A 23,402-nucleotide genomic window follows, 5' to 3' on the forward strand; every position below is an offset into this window, starting at 1 on the left:
CAGTGTATTCCTTTCAGAAATATTCTATTCACAGATGAGAATATTTATGCCTATGTAGATAGACAGGTATGGATATAGGTGATGATATCAATACAGATTCTCTATTTTTGTGGTATCAGTCACATTCCGAAGAGGACAGAGCTGATCCACTTAAATTCAGTTACTTTTAAAAAGTTTTGTTTTTACAAACGGTTGAATTACAAGGGATAGAGGGTCCTACACAGATAATGCAGGAATCCAGGGCTAGCAGCTTTGGAGCTCACACCACCCAGGCCCAAGGAGATGTGGGGATGCAGAGATTAGAGAGCTCAGATGCGTTCGAGAACTGAGATGTACCACAGTTTTTTAAAAAGTGTGACATTCTTGGCCAAGCACGGTAGCTGACACCTGTAATCCCAACAGTTTGGGAGGCCAAGGAGGTCGGATCACTTGAGGTCAGGAGTTCAAGACCAGCCTGGCCTACATGATGAAACACTGTCTCTACTTAAAATTCAAAAATTAGTCAGGCGCCTGTAATCCCAGCTACTCGGGAGGCTGAGACACGAGAATTGCTTGAACCCAGGAGGCAGAGGTTGCAGTGAGCTGAGATCGCATCATTGCACTCCAGCCTGAGGAACAAGAGCGAGATTTTGTCTGGAAAAAAAAAAAAAAAGTGACATTCTTGTGACAACCAAAAACACTGAAAATAAAAACAAATCCTTATAATATAGTGTAGCACAGGGCAGACAAGAGAAGTGACTGACTTTCTTACTGAAGGCTGACTGAAGCAGTCTCACAAGAGAAAACCAGGAAAATGCATACCCTGACCTAAATCTTCTCCCCACTCCAATCTCCTGCTGATTGGCTAAGCTCAATCAAGGAGAAGTCCGAGGGTTTAGGATCTCTCAGTGTACTCTGCCTCATGGAGCTGAGGGCAGGGAGGGGAAAGCTGAAGAGTGATTCTTGGAGGGGGAAATGGAGATTTCTGACCTTCATGCATCACCACAATCAATTCACTATTCACACAACAGCTAGAACAATCATCATTTAAAACAAATGGAAGTGTATTATAAACACTGTTCCGTACCTCTTGCCTTCTTCTCCTGGCAATATATTTTTGAGATTGTGCCTTATCAGTACACATAGATCTGCATTTTCTTTTTAATGGCTGTCAGCCTTTCCATTGTACAGACTCCCTTAATTTATTACTAAGTTTCTAATCAATAAATGTTTCCCCTAGATTTTTTGGCTGACACAAACGATGATGCAATAAACATTTTAAAATATGATTCGGGGAAAGTACACTAGTGCATGTATAAGATAAATTCTTGGACATGAAATGACTAGGTCTCAATATATGCACATTTGAAATTAATAGACTTTATCAAATTGTTCTCCAGTGTGCACTCTGATCAAAAGTGCATGAGAAAGCTTTTCCCATTAAATATCAGAGAGATGTTCAATGAATCTTATTGAAATTTAATTTGGGCTGCTTTGATTATGAATGATGTTGAATATTTTCTATATGTTTAAAAGTTATGTGTTTTTTTTCTGTGAACTGCCCTGTTCATACCCTTTACTCATATTTCAATTAAATTGTTTCTTATTAGTTCCTGAGTATTCTTTATAGGATAAAGAAAATGGTTCTTTGTCTACCATATTAAAATATGCTTACCAATTTCTCTTTGGATTTGGCTATGTTTGGTCACTCAAGATTTAAAAAAAATTATGTAGTCAAATTTATTAATGGTACCTGGATGTGTGTCTTCATTAGGAAGATCCTGTATATTAGTTGTTTATAAAAAGTATTCCACCATACTTTATTATGTTTTATTGCCACGTTTAAATCTTCATCCATCTGGAATTTATTTTGGCAAAGGAAGAAGGGGGTCTCACTCTTTTTCTCAAATGAGTAGCTGGTTGTCCTACATCATTTACTAAGTAAAGCACTTTCTCCACTGACTTAACACTGTTAACCTAATTTGTATAAGTCTTTGTATTTATTTCTGGATTTTTAATTCTATTCTATTGATCTATCTATATTTTAATGCACCAGTATTAGTTTTTATTTACTGTAGACCTAGTATTTTATTATCTACGATGGATAATCTTACCTATTAAGCTTTAATTTCACAATGTCCCCAGCCTCTGTGTTTATTTTTTATATCGGTTTTAGAATTCATCATGACTTTTTAAGTTTCCCATTAGTAGCGTTTGTGGTTGTATTCTCCCAACATCTAGGTAACTTGGATGTCTTTCTCACTTCCTCTCTCTATCTCTCATCTTCCTTCCTTCTACCTACATTTCACTATGTAATCTCTCCCCTAGTTCATGGCTACCCATAAACTTTTCCTGGTCTGCCCCTGCAATATGTAATCAAAGATACACCAGGCTGGTCAGGCACGGTGGCTCACGCCTGTGATCCCCGCACTTTGGGAGGCCAAGGCTGGTGGATCACTTGAAGTCAGGAGTTTGAGACCAGCCTGGCCAACATGGCAAAAATCTGTTTTCTACTAAAAATCCAAAAATTAGCCAGGTGTGGTGGCAGGCGCCTGTAATCCCAGCTACTCAGGAGGCTGAGGCAGGAGAATCACTTGAACCTAGGAGGCGGAGGTTTCAGTGAGCTGAGATCACCCCACTGCTCTCCAGCCTGGGTGACAGAGGGAGACTCTGTCATTTAAAAAAAAAAAAAAAAAAAAAAAAGATACAGCAGGTTGTGGTGAAATAAAATGTATCTATGGACGTGAAGCAGATAACTCAAACTTGATACTTAAAAGAAGTATCATGTTACATATTCCTGTGCATTTCAGAAAATTTACTTTGGGGCACAATATTTCTTGTATCTTTTTGTTATTGTCATCTTTTTTCCTCCAATAAAAGAGATGAGATGGAAATAAGGCTAAATATTTTTTTGGGGAGAAGTATAGTTTACAATTATTCTAAATTTAACCCATTTTGAGAAAACAAATTATGAATTTAAATTTAAAATTTATTTTCCTAAGAGTTTCTATCAAAACCTATCAGGTTTGAAACTTCCTTGTTATATAAGAAAAGTTATTACCTCAAACCAAAAATGCCACTGATTATCACTGGTTTCTACACAGAGAGTATCTGAGGCATCTTAATTAATTTACCTCTGAGTAACCAATTAATAATATAACCCCTTTAATCCTTTTGGGTTTCTTGTGGTCTCATTCTACTCCAGGTTTTTAAGATTTTTCTACTTGGAGCATTAAAATAGCTGTTGAGTTTATTTTGCCTTTAGTTTTTCCCTTTCCTGTCTATCCTGCACCTATTACTACCTTAATATTTTAAATATGTATTTATCAAGTAAGTTCATTTTTGAAGACTTTCAATGCTTTCCATGCCTAGTAAAAATGTTCTTATTGCCAAAGCTAGTTAAAACCATTCAATTTGGGGTGAAGAGACTATATCTCCGTGGTGCATCTCTCGATGGCTGGCTTTATTTTGCCTCTGGATGAAGTTCAAAAATCTCTTGAACAGCAAATGGACTGTATATCATCACACAATCTCCCAGAAATACTGTTTCATGCTATTTAACTTCTTGATAAGAAACCATCATCAAATGGCAGAGTGTACACAGTAGGTACTCAATAAATATAAGTTGAATGAACAAACAAAGTTACATTCTCCAAGAAAATCCCTAATGTAATAATTAATACATTTTACAATCTGAACCCAACCTATGATCATATATTTAACATCTGTCAGTTCAGTTGTTTTCAGCTGCATGTAAGGCAACACATAAATGACTTAAATAATAGCAGCCACCAAATGTATTATGTCATAATAAGAAGGCAAGATATAGGTCAGCATCGAAGTAGAGGAACTGCAGTCCTATTTTAGTTAGGATATGCATATTTGTTTTTTCTTTTTCTTTCTTGCTTTTTTTTTTTTTGTCTGGGAGGGAGTTTCGCTGTGTTGCCCAGGCTGGGGTGCAACGGCACAATCTCAGCTCACTGCAACCTCTGCCTCCCGAGTTCAAGTGATTCTCCTGCCTCACCCTCCCAAGTAGCTGGGACTACAGGCGCCCGCCACCATGGCCAGCTGATTTTTGTATTTTTAGTAGAGATGAGGTTTCACCATGTTGGTCAGGCTGGTGAACTCCTGACCTCAGGTGATCCATCTGCTTCGGCCTCCCAAAGTGCTGTGATTACAGGTGTGAGTCACAGTGCTTGGCCTATTTGTTGTTATAATAAATACCCAAAATAACAGTGGCTTAAAACATCCAGAATTATATTTCTCTCTCATGAAAACCTTTGGGTAGGTGGCCCGGGGCTGATATGCTATCCAAAGCTCAGATTACTTAGATATTTTCTTATATATATGTATATTTTTTTATTATACTTTAAGTTCTAGGGTACATGTGCACAACGTGCAGGTTTGTTACATATGTATAGATATTTTCCTTTCATTCCCTCTTTTGTTCTGAGATGGCTTCTTCAGTTCTCACTATCACAGGTTCATTTCTGGAAGAATATTGGGAAGGACAAAAAAGGAGAAATAGTTCATATCCTTCCCCTTTAGGAGCTTCATCCAGACAGTGCCCATGGCACTTCCATTGTCTTCAACTTAGCCACAGGGCCATGTAACTTAAAGGAAGCCTGGAAAATATTGTCTGTAACTGGTGGGGTTCTATGTCAAGATGTAAATTCTATTGCTATAGAGGAGGATTGTGAATTTTGCAGAACAATGTGCAACAGCTTAATGACTTCGTTAGGACGCCTGGCTCTTTCCTTTTTGTTCCTTCGAGACTGAAATAGCATCCCCTTCTAAAAGGCGCAGGCCACATGAAGGAGGCTGGATACCTGAGCAAGAGCAGGGTGATGACAGGAAGAAAGGGGAGAGGGCTGTGGCGTGGGCATCCACAACTGTCTGCTGTGATCCTGAGTGCAGACTTTCCTTAGTGCAGACTTTCTTCTCTAGCCAAACTCTCTGATTTATTACTACACAACCACATTCTGTGCTTAACTAAATATGCAGGCCCTTGCATTCCCTCCATGTAGAAGGGGATTCCTCCTCCTTCCAGGCTACCCAAGTCTAAACTTTCTTTCAAAGATTTGTTACTCCATAAAACTTCCATACTCGCATAAAACAATGGCCTATGATCTTAATTCTGTACCAATATTTCTAATATCTGGCATATGTATATAGAACTCACTTGCTAGTTATGTTTGCATGAATAAATACAATTTCTTTAGAATGAAACTTTCTTTATTCTTTGTTTCTCAGAGTTTGTTTTAGAGTATCTTATGTGGAACAGGCGACTGACTGATTTAAAAGAACTTAGGGTTTTTATTTAGGTTTAATACAGTTCAACCTGGAGACAGATGAATAGACAGATGGTTTTGCAGGTTCTTCTCCTGTGGGCCAGCAATCTTTCAAAAGACATTTTATTTACAAAACAGTGAGGAATATATTGTAAAAGTTTAACTCTAAGTAAATTAGCAAAATGAGATAAAGTGAACTCTAGTTCATTATAATAAAAAAGATTTGAAAGGCAGAAAACCCAAGTTAAGTTGCTTAGCTCATCGTAACAAAATTAATGATCAATAGATGTAGACCAAATATGCTTGATTTTTTTTAATGAAAAGTTTGGGCCTAATGTCAGAGGTACACTAAATATCTTAGCATTTAAATATTTCTATAAATAAATGCTTGTTGAAGGATCTCCATCAATATTACATTAGCGTTTCTAGTTTTATTGCTATAATGTTATGTAATAATAAAATATTAAATTAGTTACTGGAATTGTGATTACTTTTCTATATAATTTCTATCTGAATAAAATAAATAGAAGGCAGGATAAAATAAATAGAAGACAATCCATGGAGAATATCCTTTCAACTGAAATCAAAATCTAATTAGTGTAGAAATAAAAGTAGTCAAATATTGTTGAGATCAACATAGAAGGTAATGAAGAAGAAAATACTATGATTATGGAAACAGCTCTGAGAGTCACGAGTATGAAAAATAGTATTCCAGGAAGCAAGCGTTCTAAATATATTTCTTGTCTTAATAAGCAAAAATAAAATTTCATGCTGAGATGAAGGGAAAAACTCATAAATTAAGGAGGCAATTTATACTGGAAAAATAACTTATAAATTGTTTTAAATACTGGTCCAATCATTTACAAAAATAAGCTATCAGTAACCCAGAAACAGTCTTTTTAAAAGTTTAGAACAAGACATATTTAATGTCCAGGTGTAAAATTGGCATTAGTCTAAAAGCAAATTAAATATCCTAGCACTGTTACTTGTATGTGGTCTAAGCACGGGGAACGTCTTAGCTGACCCTGAGATTGAGAATGCTGAACTTGATTTTACGAAGAAATGAAACTGCCTTTATAGTCAGTGATCACTTTCTATGAATTAAATGAAGTCTATAATCAGGTGCAGACATGATTTAACTTACTAAATGAGATTACAAAGATTATTATATGTCACTCTGAGTAGATCAGATTAAAACACGGTAGGAGGACCTATGGAAAAGTAGTCTTAGGAGAAATTACTGAATAGATCGCATTAGCCCCGGCTGCAGGCTGTCTTCTCTCCTTGTGCTCCCTTCCTGGGCTGTTTCTCCTCCTACTCAGCATCTGCATTCTCCTTTGAGCCCCCGCTGCAGAGAAGTGCGATGCGCTGGAGACTTGTTATTCCAAGCGTGGTTCTCTGATGGACCACATGAGCATCACCTGGGACCTTGTTAGGCTCTCAGAATCCCAGATTCCAATCCTGACAGCAAGAATCAGAATCTTTAAGATTTTCAAGAGATTCCTATGCACACAAAGGTTTGAGAAACACTGCTTTTGAGTCCCAGGTTTATACAGAACAGCAGTTATTCTGATACACACGGCACTGTTCATTGCGCTTGGTACCACCAGAACATATTTCCGTGTGGATTTCTGGAGTCATGGTGCTATGACTATAGTTTTCATGTCAGGTTTTACAAAACCAAATATGGTTTTAAAGGTAACACAAAGATTTGATTTCATTTTAAAATGTCTATTTTAACTTTAAACACTGTAGATAAAAAATTTTCAACGTGCGTTGCTGATTACCAAGGCATACAGTTATGCTGTCAGGCTAACATTTTTTAGATTTGAAATAAAATTTCTTCCACTATCCCTGCTTAATTAAATAATGTCCATAAACTACAGAGTAAGCTACTACAAACAAATCTGGTACCATTTGCAGTTTCTTCTATTTGTGAATCCCAAATTTCCCAATGCTTTGCAATTAAGATCAAGTTCAGAAATAAAAGAGATGCTATGGGTAAAATAAAAGTGCAACTGTCATCCACAGCCCTGAATTGAACTGCAACATCCATTTCAGCCACTCTGTCCATGTTGATTTATTTTGCTTTTAGTAATTGTAGCCCATTTGACCTTCCAAAATATAGCTTTCGTTTGTCTTATGTAATGGAGTCTAAATGAATTTTATTTGAATAAACTGCATTTGATGCATTGAACTAAGTATGAGTTCGATGGAGAAGGCAGGGCTGTTTGCAGCCCCAGTAAACTGGATGCATCACTTCTCCTGGAGTCACTTGATCACAATAGATTGACACCTGCCAACTTCTCCCCTGTACCTTCCTGATCCTGGTCAAGTCATTCTCAAGTAGAAGCAGTCGACTCATTTTTATTCATTTTTGATGTGAACCAAACTTTCAAGCTAGGACATGCCATGAAACAAATTACACATTCCTTGTGGCTACTAAAAAAAATTAATTAGCTCAAGAGTTTGGATTTGAGAATAAAATCATAGATACAAATAATCTATATTTCTCACAGTAAAAGAGATATTTCTTCTGAAATTACTTCAGTTTCTTGGTGGTGTAACATTCTAGAGTTGCATTCATCCATTCTCTCAGTCACTGTGTCAATAGGCAGTTACTGAGCATGCACCTAGTTATGTAAAGAATTGTAAGATAAAAACCCCTAATAGTAGGAATGTCAGTTCAGAAGAGACAGGTGCTCAACAAACCATTGCTAAGAAATGTAATAATGGTGTATTGGACATAGGTTACTGGTTCAGTGGAAATACAGAAGAAATAATAGGAAAGGGGTAGCTAGGTTAATTAGTATTTTGTCTTGCTTGGTAACTGGTCCTAACTTTAAAAATATATATATATATGGTGATAGAGTTGGCAATTATATTTGAACAAGTTGGTTAGGAAATAAAACATTTTCCACCATTAAGAATTAGAATACCTATAATCATCATAGGGAGAATGTCAATTTTAATAATAAGAATCAGGCCGGCGCAGTGGCTCACGCCTGTAATTCCAGCACTTTGGGAGGCTGAGGCAGGCGGATCACGAGGTCAGGAGATCGAGACCATCCTGGCTAACATGGTGAAACCCTGTCTCTACAAAAAATATAAAAATATTAGCCAGGCGAGGTGGCGGGCCCCTGTGGTCCCAAGCTGCTCTGGAGGCTGAGACAGGAGAATGGCGTGAACCTGGGAGGCGGAGCTTGCAGTAAGCTGCGATCGCGCCACTGCACTCCAGCCTGGGCAACTGAGTGAGATTCCATCTCAAAAAGTAAATAAATAAATAAATAAGAATCGGCCAGGGGCTGTGGCTCATGCCTGTAATCCCAGCACTCTGGGAGGCTGAGGTGGGTGAATCACTTGAGGTCCGGAGTTCGGCACCAGCCTGACCTACATGGTGAAACCCTATCTCTAATAAAAATACCAAAATTAGCTGGATGTCATGGTACACAACAGTGATCCTAGCTACTTGGGTGGCTGAGGCAGAGGAACCATTTTAACCCAGGAGGCGGAGGTTGCAGTGAGCCGAGATGGTGCCACTGCACCCCAGCCTGGGTGACTCTGTCTCAAAAATAAATCAGTAAATAAATTAATAAATAATAAAAATAAGAATTATAAGAAAGAAAAAATATTAAAATTGTATCTAAATAAAAAACTACTTTTAAAGAAATCCTTAATACTGAATTTTTGAAGTACAGTTGGACCTCTATATTTGTGAATCTGTCTGTGGCTCCAACCAATGGCAAATAGAAAAAAAATTAAAAATAACAATACAATGATAAATCTAAGTAATCTAGAGATGATTTAAATTATATGGGAGGCTGTGCATATGTTATATGCAAACACTACACCATTTTATAACAGGGACTTGAAAATGCGTGGATTTGCGTATCTATGGGGTGGGTGGGGGGTGGTGTGGAACAATCCCCCCACAGATAGAGAGAGATGACTTGTGTTCATTAATCTCACTTGATGGGTATATGCTTTTTGCATGCATGTAGGAACACAGTAATCTTTTCTATCATCGAGATGATTTTCTACTTTGCCCATTATTTACACCACATTTAGATTCCAGCCTGGTTTTCCTCTGCTACACAGTACACTTCTGCACTGCTTCCCCCGAATTAATTGATATAATGAGCTGATGTAAATTACTTTCAATATTAGGCTGAACTAATATTAACCCGCAATAATTTAAAAAGTAAATATACCATACAACACCATATACATACTGAATTCCAAAATTAAGTATCAAGGATGTTTTAGTTTCGTGTAATTTTGAAGTGTCTAGCCCATTGCTTCCTTCCATCATATGGAGAACCACCTGCTCTGGATGGAAACACCTTCTGCTGTGTGTGTTCCCACGCCTCAGGGCCTGTACAGAAAAGTGGCTATAGGAAAGGACCCTCACAACCCTGCACCTCCCACTGCTTTCACTCTTCCGCCTCCTTAGCAGTGCTTTTCTCACCTATTCTGCTAGGAACGATTTTCAACATTTTCATCAAAAACATACAACTCTTCTTTTCAAGCCCAGGTGAAGTGTTCTGAACTTTATGAAGCCCTCCGTTTATCATCCACCTGTGACTCCTCTAGTATCCAAATTTCTACAGCGTTTCATGTATCTTTATGACTCGTCAAATTCTTCTGGGTTTGCATTTTTCATGAATCAGATCCCAACCCCACCTCCACTCAAATTTGGAGATGAAACATCTTTGTAGCCTTGATAACACTGATCCCAAATTTTATTAAAAGTGTCCGTTAAATTTAGGGTGAATTGTCCATCCCTCATGATGATTCACCAAGATGCTTTTGTTTATAGTGTATTTTTCCCCAGTGTTCTTCCTCTCATTTTCTTCTCTTAAGAGTCCTGTCCATTCATTGAGTCTCAAACTAAAAGCTTTTAATTGTGCCCAAAATGTATATGTGATTCCTCATGTGAAGTCCCATAGTACTTTATTTGTCCCTGAATTATGCTCTTTTTCATTTCTTCCTTGCACTATAGTTTTCATACATATTGTATCTACTTCTGTATGAACTATGAGCTCTTCTGCCAGGCTGTGAATACAGTCTTAGTCATCTTCTGTTTTCCATAGTGCTGTGCATATAGCAAGTGCTCAGTCAATGTTTGTTGCAGGAGTAAAAGTCTGTAAAAAGTTGTGGAAGAACAGCAAGCTACTCAGAGCCAGGGGCCCCATGCCAAACTGAGCCAAGCCCAGCTACAGGTGGTTTTAGGCATGGATAGTGGTAAATTGAGAACAGGAGTTGGAGAATGCTATTTCTGAGGCCAGCTCTATCAGATTTTGTAGCAGGGAGCTGCTAGGGCATTACAGGGTGGTTCTTTATCTGTCCTTTGCCTGTGACCCATGGTTATAGATTCTGCTATTTTAATCTGGGAAAGTTTTCCTGTTTTTGACAGTTCCCTACTAAAGTCTAGATGTCCTTTGTGAATACTGGTACATCACAATGAATACCTTTGTTATCTGTGAGCATCTTCAGCAGGATTATAACAAAAATCAGGTTGTAGGGTAGATGGAGAGAGGAATCGATGGGACGGATGAGCAGATGGAACCAGGAGAAAGGAAAGGGTTTGTGCCATTGAAACAGGGGTGTTTCAGGACAAATTTCAGCCTCACAATTTCTGAGGTACAGTCAAGCTGTGCCCTGGAGGCTGTGTTTCAGAAATCTACAGCTTCCATTTATTGGCCCACTATTTCCTGCCTATTAATTATCTGTTAATACTTCATGCACATTATCTCCAAACCTTAAAATTATTTGTAAGATAGAATTATTCTGTTTTTCAAAGGTGAAAACTAAGGTTCAGAAAGGTTCAATTAAGTAGTTACAATTAGCCATCTTAATAAAAAGATATAGATTTGAACACAAAACCTGTATCTTTTCCTCTGTGTTACGCTTGCCGCCTCTTTAAGCAGGCTGCTTTAGTTATCCAGCAGGAAATAGGTGTTTGGAAGACTTAGAAATCTTTTCTAAGTTAGTATATTTTCATTGCTGTTATCGTGACATTATTTCAAAAACTTAAATTGCTATGCAAAACTTGGTGATACCCCTCTTTACGTCAGTATTTGGCTTGACAAAAATAGAATAAAACAAGAAATAAGACAGCTTATCTTTGATCTTTCACCAGGAGGGAGCTTAGCTGCTGTCTTTGTTTTGGGGTAAAAGAAAAATAAAATGAATCTGTGATATTCAAGTAAATCCCTCAGTTGTTTGTTAGTGTCTACTGTTTACTCAAAACTGGGAAGCTCCAGGCCTGTGATACATCATCTTTGTTGCGCTTGGCACCTTCTGTCATGAATCATATTAATCTGCTTAAACTAACAAGGATTAATTGCCTTGGTAAGGCAACCTGGCATTGAAATGATATATTGCCCAGACAGCTTGGAATTTGGCCACTCATAAATCTCATTTGTTTGTTGGTTTATTTCTGTTTGTCTCTCTCTCTCTCTGACAGATGTGTGCCCAATCATTGTGAGCATGGTGGAAAGTGCTCGCAAACATGGGACAGCTTCAAATGCACTTGTGATGAGACAGGATACAGTGGGGCCACCTGCCACAACTGTGAGTGCCAATTTATCTCACTTTAATCTTGTAATTGCATGAGAATCTCAAGTCTTGAGCTGTGCTTTGAAGCTCAGCAACCTGAATAATCCACATAATACATCACTCGAATCTGAAAAACCAAGATTCCAATTGTCATTTCTACAAAAAAAAAATATGCTATTCTACTTGTTAAAATATGTTCTCTGGTGGCAAATGACTCAAAGAGGGACCAACATTTCCTCTGTTCCATAAACACGTAGTTGAGATTGGAAGGCCAAACTTGGATTCGCCTCTCTGTGTCTAACCCACGTCTGTTGGGTCGATTGTTTGGGAAATTGTGTTAGTGTGATATCTCTGACTGGACCTTCATTTATCAATTAATCAGAGAGGGAGACGGAGTGTAATTGGAACATTTAGTTTCTGGATGATGGCTGCCTCATGCTTTAGCCCAACTATTTGACGACCTGTTTTTAGATCAAAGAAATGAGTCCGAAATGGAATATCTAAAAGCCAATAGATAAAATAAAATATGTAAGAAGGTAATAAAATGAAAACATAAGAAGGTAAAAATATTTTAAAATGGCAAAAAAAAAGTAACATGCAAAAATGACTAGTGAAACACATATGTGCCTTGGTTTATATAAATAGCTTTATTCCAAAAGGTTAAATAAAAAATAAATTTTCGTACTTAAAAAATGTAGTGCTAACTCTTTTAAGTACAATATTAATTTTCCAATAACGCATCGCCATTTGCAAAATGGTTTTGAAAACAAAGCACTTTTGAAAACATATTTGGCATAAATCATATAATTACAAGAAGAGAGGCAACTGTTAGCGTGTGCATGTGTGTGTGTGTGTGTGTGTGTGTGTGTGTGTGTGTGTAGGGAAGGAAGAGCAAGAGAAAAAGAGAGATACAACCTTCTCTCAATATGCCCAAACACTGAAACTCTAATATCTAAATCCTCCGATTATGCAAACAGATTTCTCTTCACTTTACTTTTAGGAAATAGTTACAAGCAAACTATCTCAGAGTAGAGCCCTAGGTATAGTAAAAAAAAAAAAAAGTCATACAGCTCTCTAAGCCTTTCCATTGTGTTATTTGTAGTAATGTGCAAGAAGAAATTGTGTTTTGAATATATTGTAAAATGTTGACTTACAAAGTTGCACACATTTGTTTAGGTAGATATTCAAAAACTAGAGGAAAAGGAAACCTTGACAAAACAATAGAAAGATGTCAAGAAGGTCAAAATAGATACTTACTAGATTCATTATCTGTGTTTACATATATGAAAGTGTTTTAATGAATAAACAAAAATGATTGATATTGAAATTAACTCAAAGAGTTGTAACTAAAATTGTTCCTTAGCAGTCACATCAAAATATTAACCTTCAGTATGTGATATTTATTAAATATAATATGATGCTCGAATTACATTGATGAAACTGGGTACCTTCACTCCACTAGCATAATTTGTATCATGTGTTATAAATACCATATTTAATTACAAGGGAGCTTGTTCCTGAAATACGGTAATGCTAACCAATGGTCAAGAGCAAATCGGTGGTGGTTGCAGGAATTTTCTGTCTCAGTGATGGCTTTTATATTGAACTGAAAAGCAAGTTATTCTTTTTTTATAGCTGTTTCCATCATTAAAATACACAGCAAAAAGGCAAAAAAAATTAAAATGTATGCTACTCATTGAGTAGCTGCGGTTTGTTTTGTTTTTTAAAGGTAATGACTCCAAGGATTAGAAATGTCCTAAGTGTGTTTAGGTTTGGCGCTAGTGGCCAGCTCGAAAGGTAAAAGACGAAAATTGTCTTTTGTTCTGCTGCTCCTTCCTACTTGTTCCTTGCTCCATTTTGTTGGATCTTTAAAAGCAGAATCATTCTTTTTAATAATAAAAGCCTGATCTTTTGTTGTCTTCTCCAAATGAAGCCAAAATTTTGAATATCCAACGTGTGCATAAATAGAGGTGAAAAGACCATACTGGATAATTCAAGAGAGGGTTGGCTGTGACTTTTTTCTTTCGAAAAATATACATTGTAGCTTATTGAAGGCCATTTGCCTCCTAATAACCTGAAAGACTTGATACAGTGTTACTTATCCACATGGGTTAGTTAAAATTTTCACACAGCACAAATGTAAGAAGATATAATGTATGCCATTCAGTTTGACACAGAATGAACAATTTTACATTTTTACTAAATCAGTGACCACATTCACAGCAAGAAGAACGAAGTGCAAAGGCCCCAGTTTCTGATGTGTCTCACGCTAGCTATAAAATCATCAGGCCGTGTGCCTTTGTGGTCAATCATTTGACTTTTCTTGCACTTTCTTCGACTGAAGTCTCTCGGCGTTCTAAAAGCCAGTGAGCTGAGATTTGCAGTTGCTTATTCTGTATTCTGTGGGTGTGAACTTTGTAAGTAACGTAAAATATTTTGCTTCATTATTTCCTACAGAAGACAAAGCGTTCATCTTGAAAAGAAATCATGCTAATTATTTTAAATAGTATTTTTTATTTAAAAAAAAAGCAGCTAAGAGCTAAAGTTTAATATAGTAGAACATTTGTTAGAGTTTCAAACATTACAGGCTACAATATTTTAGCACATCTTCTACACCAGCCCGGGCTTGGTCAAGATGAGACAGCAGTGCTATGAGTGACCTGTGATCATCCAGGCTAGAAGCTCTAGTTCAAGATGGAACAGAGAAGCCTTTTTGCTTGGTCACACTGCCTTGTGTTGACTTTGACTCTGCCATTTTCTTACTTGTACCCTAGGCCATTTAAATTATTGGAGCTTCAGTTTTCTCCTGTAGGAATAGATAATTAGCAGTGCTCACCTCATCAAGCCATTGTGAGACTAAATGAAAGGATGCACGGAAGAGGCTGAGAAAAAATTTGGCATATGTGGTACTCAATAAATTGTTGTCACTTCATCACTTTCAGAGCAATTGTCCTTTTCCTTTGAACTTCTATACCAATAATTGCCCAAACCACACAATGTGTCTCTTAATTTAATGTCGCCATACATTGTTTGCTATCACTTTTATGGCAGATTTGGACTGCAGTCAATGATCGGTTTCCATAGTATTTTTCTCTAGAAGAATTGAAGAGCATTAAGAGAAATCTGTATGCCTCCTAAACCGATGTCTCTTGTTTTCATCTGTTGGTTTGTGTGTCCATGGGGACTTTGTTTTTACATAAATTATCTGTAGGGCTTAGAGGACTGTCATTTGTGAACCACTCCCCCGAGCAGCCAGGATGTCTCCCTTTGGGTTGAGTAGACAACTCAATCCCACAGACAAAGCCAAAGATCACAGAAGATAGTCAGATCACAGGAAAGGGAAAGCCGGTTTTTGTTGTTTAAAAACAAAAGAGGCTAGTTTGTTACAAAATGCAAATACATTAAATTGTTGAAGTTTTATACTTGAAAAAATTTTCCTATACAGGCATTCCACGCTCCATAAATCCTGTAAGAACTGACTAGTAGCATATCTGAACACCAAACCATGACAAAGGAACTAAAGTGATCATGTTGAATAGTTTGTGTTTATTATATTGACTTATCCCTGCTTCACTCTCCCAAAAGCACTGTAAGAATGTATCTTTTGTTTGGAGATAGAGTCTCGCTTTGTCATCTAGGCTGGAGTGCAGTGGCGTGATCTTGGTTCACTGCAACCTCTGCCTCCCGGGTTTGAGCGATTCTGCCGCCTCAGCCTCCCAAGTAGGTGGGACTACAGGCACGTGCCACCATGCCCGGCTAATTTTATGTATTTTTAGTATAAATGGGGTTTCACTGTGTTAGCCAGGATGGTCTGGATCTCCTGACCTCATGATCCACCTGCCTTGGCCTCTCAAAATGCTGGGATTACAAGCATGAGCCACCATGCCTGGCCAATCATTCTTATATATACTATTAGTACCTTGTGTGGAACTGCTCTAAAAATCCCTTAGAATATCCTCAATAATATGAAAACTTTTGGCTAATTTAATAAATGCATGAGGTTAAAGGATAGTATTTTAGTGTTTGACAAAAATAAGCAATGTTAGCTTTGGAAATTTATTAAATGTCAGATGTGCATTCTGACAGAAAATATTTTTGCAGATCTTTTTATTAAAGGAGAGATTTTCACGTTGCCCAAATACATAGACATAATGTTTCCAGGGGAAACAGGAGGAGATAAACTAGATGACCTATATAATTCTCTTTTAATTTTAAAATCACGAGATTTAAAAATTCTGAAATACTAGTAAGGAACAGGTCCCGACATTGCCAAACAAAGCAAAAGTAAAATGTTTTCTACCAATGTTAGAGAAAAATTTAAATGTGAAGGGTAACAATTGTACATGCTGTATGCTGGAGAATTTCCTCTGGGTTCATACATGTGTAAACTGTAAGTTGTGCTGCACCTTATTATAGCACACATGAGAGGCACAGTGGATTTCAACAGCCCATACCATGTTGTTGATAATCCATTTCACCTATAATTGATATAATTCAAAGAATAATTTTCAAAACAAATTGAATCCTACCTGCTGTAGTCACACTAACTTAGGGCATAAAGACCTAGATTTATTGGCAGGAAGAAACTTGGTGTCTCTGTCCATTTGGAGTTTCTACGACTTAGGCGTCAGTGATAACTTGCAGTTTGAGCATTGCTACACAAACAAGCAGTCATTGGGTAGAGCTGCGTTGGATATGGTATTAGTCCGTTCTCACACTGCTAGAAAGTAATACCCGAGACTGGATAATTTAGAATGAAAAGACGTTTGGCTCACAGTTCCACATAGCTGGGGAGGCCTCAGGAAACTTACAATCATGGTGGAAGGTGAAGGGGAAGCAAGGACCTTCTTGACATGGTGGCAGGAGAGAGAATTGCGTGTGAACGGGGAAGCACCCCTTATAAAACCGTCATCTCATGAGAACTCACCCATTATCATGAGAACAGCATGGAGGAACTTCACCCATGATCCAATCACCTCCCTCCCTTGACGTGTGGAGATTACAGGTCCCTCCCTCAACACGTGGGGATTACAATTCAAGGTGAGATTTGGGTGGGGACACAGAGCCAAACCATATCAGGTATCTAAAATAAAACTTAGATATTTGGCCTTAGGGAATTGGAATCCATCCTTTGGGGCAAGTTGACCTGGCTTGCCAGGTCCTGCGTGATATGGCCATGTCTTTAACCTGATTTCCTCCCCTACTTCTCCTCCCATTCTCCCCTTCAGTGTACTGGCCTCCTTTCAGTCTTTGATGCTTGCCCTGCACTTTCACACTCTTCCCCCTCCTATACCACTACCCCCCACCACAGGACATTTGCACATCTCCCCCTCTGCTTTGTCTAGTACATTTCTACTCCTCCCTCAGATTTCAGCTCAGCAGTCATCTCAGAAAAGCTTTCCATGACCCTGTAGTTAGGTCAAACCCTCTTATTCTGAAACACACATATCTCTTTTAGCACTAGCAATGGTTATGATTTTGCATTTATTATTCATAATGATTTAATATCATTCTCCTCTACTAGACTATACATCTCTGGCAGGAGGTGTTGCCACATTTCATCCACCACTTTAAACCTGAGGTTTCCCCAGCACAGACTATGCACGCAGTGAATATGCACTGCCTCCAAGCATTCTTGAATGTCAAAGAGTATCCAGAGCAACAAGTGTTTTTTTTTAAATTTCATTCAATGCCCTCTATACAAATTTATGACGATAGTGAAGCTATAAGGAGACAGTATACTTACAGGGAAAAAAGAAAAATAGAATCAAGTCCAATAACAAAATATGGATAAATGGAAGGCAGAGAGGGTAGTAACAATAATAATACCAAAAACTACAAGACATTAAATATTATCTAAGAAATTATACGGAGGAATTTAGGATATTAGCAAAAAAAAAATCTACATATTTCAAATAATCTTTAAGGAAAATATTGTGCCATGTTAAGACACCCCATTCATTAATGCAATTTGTGAGAACTATGACATTATAGTAACAATAGCAAAGTAAGTTGCAACAAAGATGATATCTTAGCTCAGCAATCTCCAACCTTTTTGGCACCAGGGGCCAGGTTCATAGGAGACAGTTTTTCTACAGACCAGGGTGGGGGAAGGGGATGAGGGGATGGCTCGGGATGAAACTGTTCCACCTCAGATCACCAGGCATTAGTTGGATTCTCATAAGGAGTGCACGACCTCGATTCCTCACATGCACAGTTCACAACAGAGTTCAGGTTCCCATGAGAATCTAATGCTGCTGCTGATCTGACAGGAGACAGAGCTCAGGCGGGAATGCCCGCCTCCTGTTGTGAAGCCCAGTTCCTAATGGGTTAGGGACCCCTTATGTCATAGAGTATGATCAATTACTATACTGGCTAACTGTAGGAGTTATTCTAAAATAGATACAGATATGTTTAAATATTGACTAGTACATGACAAGAAGTTTATTTTAAACTCTATAAAATTTGAATAACATGCACATAACAATCTTTTGATTTATCATGTAATGTTATATGTGTATCCTTGCTACAGGGAAGTTATGGAGAGGGGAAAACACTCAGGGTTTGAAATTAGATGTCCTGATGTCAAACCATCAGATCCTTAGGCTATGTGGCCAAACTTACTTCTCCATCAGCTGGACATGCCTAAGTTCCAGAAAAATGACTGTCTCCATACTTTATAAATCCTCTGTTCCCTCAAACACGCTTGCTGCGTTAGTGTGGATTTCACTTATACTTATAGAAGGTGAAGTCAGCTTTTCCAGTCCACGCCACAGGTTACTGACAGCAATAAAACAGGAATTACTCTGATTTAATCACTTTCCTCCCCATCTCTCCGCCCCCGCTGCTCTGTGCTATCTTGGCTTTGTGTTCTTAGACAAGTGATTTAATATCTCTAAACTTCAGTTTCCTCTTGAAAATTCAATGAGATATTGTTTCTTAAAGTACTTTTTAATGTACCCCAGAACTTAAAGTATAATAAAAAAAAGTGCTTTTTAAATTCAGAAAATGTCCTACTTTTAAAGAACTTATGCCACTAAGTTTCAAAAAAACAGCTAGTCAAATTTTACTTTGAGTATAATCGCATCTACTGATCAGTGTACTCTTCATCCGGTACACAGGCCATATTTTCATATCAGTGATTCTCAGGGAAAAGATCATAGGATATCTCAATATCTCAGTAAATGCTCATTGAAAAGAGAAAGGTTTTTATTAGCAAGTATAATAGCCACACTGGCTGATTTATATGCATGGGGTACATCTACTCTTTCTAATCTAGATATGGTATTATGTAGTCTGGTTGTGCTTCTGTGTTATCAAGTGAGCAACTACCAAATTCCTTCAGTTTTACTTTCCATCCCATTCCCACACCATGATCTGTGTCAGATGCTCAGTGTGTCCCTGTTATTAAGGAGTGACTGTGGGACCCAACCGCAGGACCACAGGACACTAAGGACCCATATTGCTACCAGCACTTATTCATTCATCAATATATTGAGAACTGACTCCATTCCATGTATGGAATAGATACTGGAGTGTGAAGTAGAGAGGGCAGGAATGCTAGGATGTAGCCCTCTCCAAAAATGTGTATAGTTTCATTAAAAATAAAAGTTCTTATCACCTTATTTCCACATCTCTGGTTCACCGGGATTGTGATACTAGGAATAAATTCTATGTATTCTTACCTCTTAGAATCTAGCTTGGCATTTTTCATTCTTACAAAATATGGATACATGTAGACACATAGGGGAAAAAATAAAATTATTTAATACTTTGTCACAAATTGTTTTAAGCAATTATTTTAACTTTTCAGATTGTATTCTCAAAGGATTTGTTTGCTTTATTTCTGGGTTTGTTTTTCTAACCATATGGACAGGGAGAAATCAGGGTGAGGTGATGCAACTTCAGCATGGTGCTTAGTAGAGAATATGGTGTTCAATAGAATATATGCAAGTCAAATGTTAATAAGCCCCTGCTCAGCTGTATGTATTCTCTAGAGGAAAACTCGCATTCTCACCAGGACTAAAGGATTGGGAGCTAAGGGAAACAATGGCAAGTGATATCACTTCCTGAAATCACACTTTTTGCACAAAGGAACAATCATCGCAGCAGCTCCTTTACTCTCATATTCATCTGGCACCTACAGATAAAATAAGATGCAAAGAGCTGTGAAAGTACTACCTGGGTAGAAATGTTGGAAGGGGGTTTAAAGGCCATTCTATCTTTTGGCCACAACCAAATAAATTACACTGGATTAAAATAGTGCAGGTCATTTGCAGAAACACAGCCCAAGGACCTTTACATTTCTAAGGCAGACTAAATTTCAAATTAATCCCTTCTTTCATGCCTTGCTTTAGAATGATGACCAAGATTAAATATAGAAAGAAAGGATTTAATTTCGGTTTTGCAAAGACTCTTTCAATGGTTTCAAAAATATGTCTTTCTCTTTGAGTCTTGGCAAAAAAAAAAAAAAAAAAAGTTGATCTGCAAATGCATATTGAAAAGCAGTGTGCTGTAGAGACATGCTGTGATCCTATGAACTTCTCCAAAGCTATAAAATGCCAGTGCTAGGTCTTGAGGGAGCTGGCATTATTCATTAAACTCCCTATAGTTCGAATCCCAGTGTATGTTTTATCCAAGGTTCAGAGTGAAGAGAAAAAGGAATAGAAAACACCCATTTTAACACTTTTGTCAGGTTGAATTAAGGAAAAAAAGTCTATAGGGAAAGAGTCTAGTTTAATTTGAAGATAAGGAAGGGAACTTCAGGAAGGTTAATATCTGCTCAGAAAACAGGAAAGAGAATTAGAGTAAAAAATAATATGTGTCTCTCCTTTGATACTTTTTAACTTCTCTGAAACCAAACTATGTTTGGTTTCCATTTTGATATTAGTCACTAAGTTTCCATGGCAAGTCTTTAGCTTTTCAAACTTGGTGTACAGGATTATCTTTAAATCACAGACAGTTTCAACTCATTCCACAATATTATGCATCTCTTTTGTATGTGGCACACTATGTGAATACAAAAGCATAGATGAGAGCCATTCTCCTTATGAAGTATACAAGGTAGGTTTAAAGGAAAGCAGGATAAGTAATAAAAGCATTAATACATTATAAGAAGGTAACAGATATTTATATGTCCAACTAGTATCAAGGCAAGTATGTATGATATGAGAGAGAACAATATGAACCAAGATATTTGGGAAGACGTTCAAGCAGGAACAGAACTCTGAGCTAAGTTCCTTTCAGAGTTCTGTAGAGAAACAGAACTAATTGTTAAATATTCAAAAAATTTTGAATTGATTGTTTAACCTTGGTAAACCTTGGTAGCTTGAACCAGAACCTTGGTGTAAACCTTGGTAGCTTGAACCAGACCACAGTGGAAGAATGTATACTAGGGAAATTGGCAAACCCTATAAAACAAGATACTTTTAATAGAGCTGGTTTACTAGCACACTACTGCCCTGTTTCATTATTAATAAAACAAGAATAATAGTATGTGCCTGCCAATATTATCGTGAAGGGTTCAGATGATTTGTAAAATGTCTAACATGTTGTCTACTATGTAGTCAATTCTCAATAGATGACAGCCATGGTTATAAATGTAATACTGTGAAGAGATTGGTCTTGTTAAAGGAGCAGCAGGGTGCAGATTTGAATCATGGGTGAAGCTAGCCCAGAAGACAGTGGTTTTTCAGCACTGCTGTATCAAAGCATAACTTCAGATGCTATTTTTCATAAGTCATTTTTTTAAATCATGAAACAACTTATATCCATTAGAACAGGAGTCCCCAGTCCCCACAATATCAGTCTGTGGCCTTTTAGGAACTGGGCCACATAGCAGAAGGTGAGCAGTGGTGGAGTGAAGCTTCACCTGTATTTACAGCCACTCCCCATTGCTCACATTACCACCTGAGCTCCACCTCCTGTCAGATCACGGGCAGCATCAGATTCTCAGAGAAGCACGGATGCTATTGTGAACTGTGCATGTGAGGGATGTAGGTTGCACGTTCCTTATGAGAATCTAATGCCTGATGATCTGTCACTGTTTCCCATCACCCCCAGATGGGACCATCTAGTTGCAGGAAAACAAGCTCAGGGCTCCCACTGATTTTACATTATGGTGAGTTGTATGATTATTTCATTATTCATCACAATGTCATAATAATAGAAATAAATTGCAAAATAAATGTATGTACTTGAATCATCCCAAAACCATCCCCTACCTCCTGATCCATGGAAAAATTGTCTTCTATGAAACCAGTCTCTGGTGCCAAAAAGGTTGGAGAATGCTGCTTTAGAAGAAAGAAATGTCATTGAATGATATTTAAGTTTTCCCATAACAGGCTATGGGCTTTCAGTTATTTCTGCAGTAAGGAGAGCTGGTAAGGCTGCTGAACAATGCTTACGGTGCATTTTTGAAAACCATTTGGATGATTTGATATCACTTCTTTAACTGTTAACATTTCTTTACTGAAAGTGATACAAACACTTTTATTTTACTAAATTACTCCTCAGTTATTTAGCTTATAGTATGATCTTAGGTAACAAAGCTAATTTTGTATTCCTTTGTGATTATTAACCTAAATCTGGTATAATGAGACGCTTCCTCCCCTAAGGAGCAGTCCAGCTGTGACTCAGCTGCATCAAATTCATGTCTTCTGAAATTAAGACACCTAGATTTGTTTGCTAAACTCTATTAAAAAACTACTCAGTGAGGAATCTCTTGATTTTGCACCATTCACAGGAAGAAATTCTGAAAGTTGAATTATTGGTTCCTGTATTTTATTTTTATTTTTATTTTTTTACAAAATCATGATAAACAGAACTCTTGCTTCATTCATTTTGTTGTTGCTGTTGCTGCATTTTGCTGTTCTTCCTCCTTTCCTCTCCTTGGCAAAAGAATGCTACAAAAATATAAAGATTGTTGTAGTCTGGGGCGAAATTATCCATCCACCTAAATAATCTCCTCCTGTTGTATTTGATGAATATGTCTAACACCATTAATAAGCAATAGTTTCTTATCAAAAATGCAGCAGTTTCCAAGAAAATTTTGATGCTGGACTTTTGGGGTATTCTCTCATCTGACTTATTTCAAATGTTTGTGAAATCATTGATTTGGTAATCTTTAGACTTAGCCAATAAAAGTGAAATAATGTAAATGGGTATGGATTTGAATAAAGAATATGGTTTTATTTTTAAGTAAAATAAGAAAAACATTCAAGGGCTCGTAGTCCCTTAGTCTCATCATCTAATTTCATCCCAAAGCTGCCGTAGTAGCTCCTGTCTGAAAAATATGCCTACTCTACTCTTGAAAGACCATTCTTGGCATCACGGATGCCAGCACCAAATGCCAGACAATGTTGGCAACTACAAAATTGCTGTCATTACACATTAGCAGGCATCAAAATGTCCTCATACTCTCTGCCACTATCTGGGCCTGTTGAGATATTAATTAAACATGTCTTTCTTGCCAAGTCATGTGATCAACTTTCACTAGGCTAGGTAGGGCCAAGTGAGCCCATCCAGCTACACTGGATAAAGAAATACCTCTAAGAATTTGGCTGTGAAGAG

The 23,402-nt window shown here is 37.5% G+C and overlaps 1 protein-coding gene across 1 annotated transcript in view; it reads left to right on the forward strand.

Annotated features, from left to right (window-relative positions):
- CNTNAP2 (contactin associated protein 2) overlaps window positions 1–23,402 on the forward strand; it is a 1,422,658-nt gene that overhangs the window by 474,950 nt on the left and 924,306 nt on the right. Inside the window, exon 9 of the mRNA XM_058444445.1 lies at window positions 11,740–11,846. Coding sequence (XP_058300428.1) covers window positions 11,740–11,846 — 107 coding nt within the window. The remainder of the gene's footprint in view (window positions 1–11,739; window positions 11,847–23,402) is intronic.

This window comes from Hylobates moloch, unplaced genomic scaffold (assembly GCF_009828535.3).
Source record: "Hylobates moloch isolate HMO894 unplaced genomic scaffold, HMol_V3 SCAFFOLD_1, whole genome shotgun sequence".
NCBI lineage: Eukaryota > Metazoa > Chordata > Mammalia > Primates > Hylobatidae > Hylobates > Hylobates moloch.